Genomic DNA, 3,578 nt, shown 5'->3' with positions numbered 1-3,578 from the left:
AGTGGCAAATTAATAGTATTTACTAGTTATTATGTTTCCTAGAATAGCTGAAGTTTCTGAGTCGGTATAAAGACTAAGAATGTACTCTAATGAAATACAGAAGTTAAAAAAGATTCGCTTTCTTCTGTCAAGCAAAACGTTCTTCCTCGAATAAATATTTGTATCTTTCCCTTTGACTTTCTTGATACTTCACTCCTTTAAATCGTCCTCATCCGTATTTGTTTGGTTTGCGACAAGAAAGAGTTCATCTCATATTCTCAGTTTCTTAGAGAATATTTTATTTTATAATAAGAGCATTCGATTTATTTTAAAGTGTAACTAAATTATTAAGTGGTATTACTAGAGAAAAAAAAAACTAATAAAACCCAACGGGTCCTTAAAAAAACAAAACAAAGCACAGCTGCTGCCGCTTTACCGTTTTTCAGAAACATCCGCACTCGACTGGGAAACGCTGCCGGAGTTGGTCGTCGGCCACCAGGTTTTCCTTATAATTTTTCCGATTTCCTCCTCATCTACTTGTATGTTCATGCCATCAAAATTTATATTTTAGCGCGGTTCTAATCGTGATTAAAATTCACAATTTTATGTTGACTGAAGAACCCTAAGCCAAATAGGGTCCTCTCTTAATTCTGTCTTTTACTGCTCCCACCTCCAAACCCACACTTAACTGTCGAGTATAGACGTAGCTACTGTGATTCAAACTTGTAAATCATCCATTTGAACTATTTGCTCTTGTGATTCTATTTGTAGTTGCAAATTTTGTTTTAGTTCGATACTGTGGTGCTGAGTGAGATCAGTGCTGAGTGGTCTGCAGCAGCTTTGTTTTGGATCTCTTCCAGAGTCAATTTGATGGCAGCTGCACACTTTTCCAACTCTGCTACTTCGGCATCTTAGGTGGCATCAGAAACGATCACAAACCCTTGTTCTCAATTTGTTCCAAAATTGATAATGTCTCCAATCATGTCAATGACCAGGAAGGTTGACAGTAAATAATGAATGGAAGAGTGTATTATTGATTGTAGAATAGAAAATGCAAAAGGGATGTAGAGTATCCAAACTCAGTGAATGTGTGAGTACCTTTTATTGAAATGTCATTAGTTTGATTAAGCCATTTTCTTGTCGATGAATCATCAAATGCTGAACATCAAGTTTAGGTGAAAGCGAGCTCCCTATATTGAAGGGTCTGCAATTCATGTTTATCTTGTGACATTACATTTTGTTTGTTAATTTATGTATTTTTTAGAATGTTTGATGTTGACATATATCTTAATGTTTGCATGAGTTTCATCCTATCTTGTATACCTAACTATAAGAAGCTGTAATCAATCTGCAGGAAGAAAAGGCTCATTAGTAGAAAATGGCTACCGAAGAAAACAAAGATCTTGTTGAAATCTTGGAAAATTTGAAATTAATCGATGTGGCTAAATATATGAACTTTGTGAGTGCTCCACAAGCTGGTGCTATAGCTACATTTTCAGGCACAACTCGTGACACTTTTGACGGAAAAGCAGTTTTGGAGTTGATATATGAAGCTTACATTCCAATGGCGATACGTTGTATCAAGTCTGTCTGTTCATCAGCAAGAGAGTCCTGGAGTCTACATTCCATTGCTGTTGCTCATCGGCTAGGTACAGTACCTGTTGGAGAAACGAGTATCTTCATCGCAGTGTCGTCTGTTCATAGGGCTGATGCACTTGAGGCATGTAAATATTTGATAGATGAGGTAAAGGCAACCGTTCCTATTTGGAAAAAGGAGGTTTATTCAAATGGAGAGGTATGGAAAGAGAACACTGAATTCTTGGAGAGAAGGTCTGAGCTTGGTAAAAAGGATGTAGCTGTGGCTTGCTATGGGAAAAAGTTAGAAAATAAGGAGCATAGTAAAAAGCATTGTTGTGGGAATAAGATTCGGATTGACGAAGGTAGCCAAGATTAAAATTGTATTTAAGCTTTGAAGTCAATAAACCTGCCCATCTGTCGACACTAATTTATCAATCTTGTTATTTAAGTTCTCTCATTTAGAATTCTCATCAGAAAGAAAAATAAATAAATTCCACCAGCAATACAGAGAAAGAATGTTAAGCGGAGAACATATATATGTTCTCAATAAAAAAAAATTGTTTTTATATGCAATGATATTGCCGGAATACATACAATGATGACAGCAAGAATTTAATAATACAAATTTGTTTATAATAAGAGAGACTTTTTTTATGATAGTATATTTATTGAGAATTCAACCTGTATGGGAATCAATCTCTCATGAGGGAGATGTTTATAGGATAAGTATTTTCTCAGTCTTATAAAAAAGTGTTTTATTTATATTTTTATTTTATTTTAAAATAATTGTTTTTTTACAATATCAATATAGTATTTATTATTATTTTTTCACTATCATATCCTTATTTATTAACTTATATTTTATCCAATCACTTTTTTAATATAAATAATATAAATATTTCAGTAAATTATATTAATTTTATCATGAAAACTAAGACATCCAATAAAAACCGTAAATTGATCACAATATTCATTTATAAGCCCTCTTTACAAGATCTACAGTATTGTATCTTCGATAAAGTCTATCGTAGTACAATATATCATATAATAATTTCTTGTTAACTAAACTTCTTAATAAACTTTAATGATATCTCATTTTTCTCATTTTTTATTCTTCCATCTCAATAAATATTATTTTAAAATTTAAAAAATATATTTTTATAATTATTTTTTCCATTGTCATACTGATCATGTATTTAAATTAATATTAAAAAATTAGAATTATTTTTGCTTTTGGCATATTGACAGACACATACTTAAAAAAATAATTATATATCATTTAAGTTTAAATTCAGCTTAGGCAAACTACTAAATGTTACGATGAGATATGAAAATAAGTATTGATTGAGTTACCTGAAGAAGAGCACAACATTCGACTTTGAAATCTATTCTTTTAGCGCAAGTGTTTTTCCTGACCTATTCTTTTTCTAAAAAAAAACTTTATTTTTAATGCACGGTTAGTAGAAAAATAAAGATTTAAAAAGGAATAAAAGAAAAATAAAGGTTTACGTAATTTTTTGATTCTTGTAAATTAGCGTATTTTTTATTTTGGTCCCTATATCTTTTTTTAGTTGAAGTCTCTAATAGTTGATTTTCTTTTGAATTTTGTCCTAACTCTTGACGTTAAACTTTTGTTACAAAAACCTTATGTTACAAAAAAAATTGATGTGACCAACGTTGCTGATGTGGTGGATTTTTTTTCCATCATTTTCTTTAATTCCACATAGATTAATTATTATTATTCAATTATTTGAGTGTTAAATGATAAAAGCCAAAACTTTCAAAAAATAGTCTCAATAGGTTCAAACCTTAGACCTTATATTTATAGCAAGAACACCTCTCGACTCCCTTGTTTAATAATTGCAACACATATGTATATATTAATGGGAAGGAGGACTAAATTCAAAAATGAAATGATTTTGCAATTTGAACTTCTTCTTCCTCTCCTCTAATCCGTATTCTTCTTCTTCCTATGTGTAAGACCCCAATTTTGACCCTAAGATCCTTCAGGCAATTTCATC

General features: G+C 31.2%; 1 protein-coding gene across 2 annotated transcripts; it reads left to right on the top strand.

The window, feature by feature from the left end:
- Positions 1 to 234: 234 nt before the first annotated feature.
- Positions 235 to 2,014, top strand: LOC127085436 (molybdopterin synthase catalytic subunit). 2 transcript variants are annotated; one of them, XM_051025948.1, is made up of 3 exons: positions 330 to 478; positions 751 to 1,069; positions 1,334 to 2,014. In XM_051025948.1, the coding sequence occupies exon 3, from the start codon at positions 1,358 to 1,360 to the stop codon at positions 1,931 to 1,933; it is 576 nt and encodes a 191-aa protein (XP_050881905.1). In that variant the 5' UTR covers positions 330 to 478; positions 751 to 1,069; positions 1,334 to 1,357; the 3' UTR covers positions 1,934 to 2,014. The 2 variants fall into 2 exon arrangements, with proteins under 2 accessions (XP_050881904.1, XP_050881905.1); XM_051025947.1 differs by lacking the exon at positions 751 to 1,069 and having other exon boundaries at positions 235 to 478.
- The last annotated feature ends 1,564 nt before the right edge of the window (positions 2,015 to 3,578 follow it).

Source organism: Lathyrus oleraceus, chromosome 5 (genome assembly GCF_024323335.1).
Source record: "Lathyrus oleraceus cultivar Zhongwan6 chromosome 5, CAAS_Psat_ZW6_1.0, whole genome shotgun sequence".
Lineage (NCBI taxonomy): Eukaryota > Viridiplantae > Streptophyta > Magnoliopsida > Fabales > Fabaceae > Lathyrus > Lathyrus oleraceus.
This window is presented reverse-complemented; position numbering and strand designations above follow the sequence as displayed.

Bases quoted from the DNA above. Each gene is read 5' to 3' on its own strand.
- LOC127085436 (XM_051025947.1), top strand. From the start codon at position 1,358: ATGGCTACCGAAGAAAACAAAGATCTTGTTGAAATCTTGGAAAATTTG.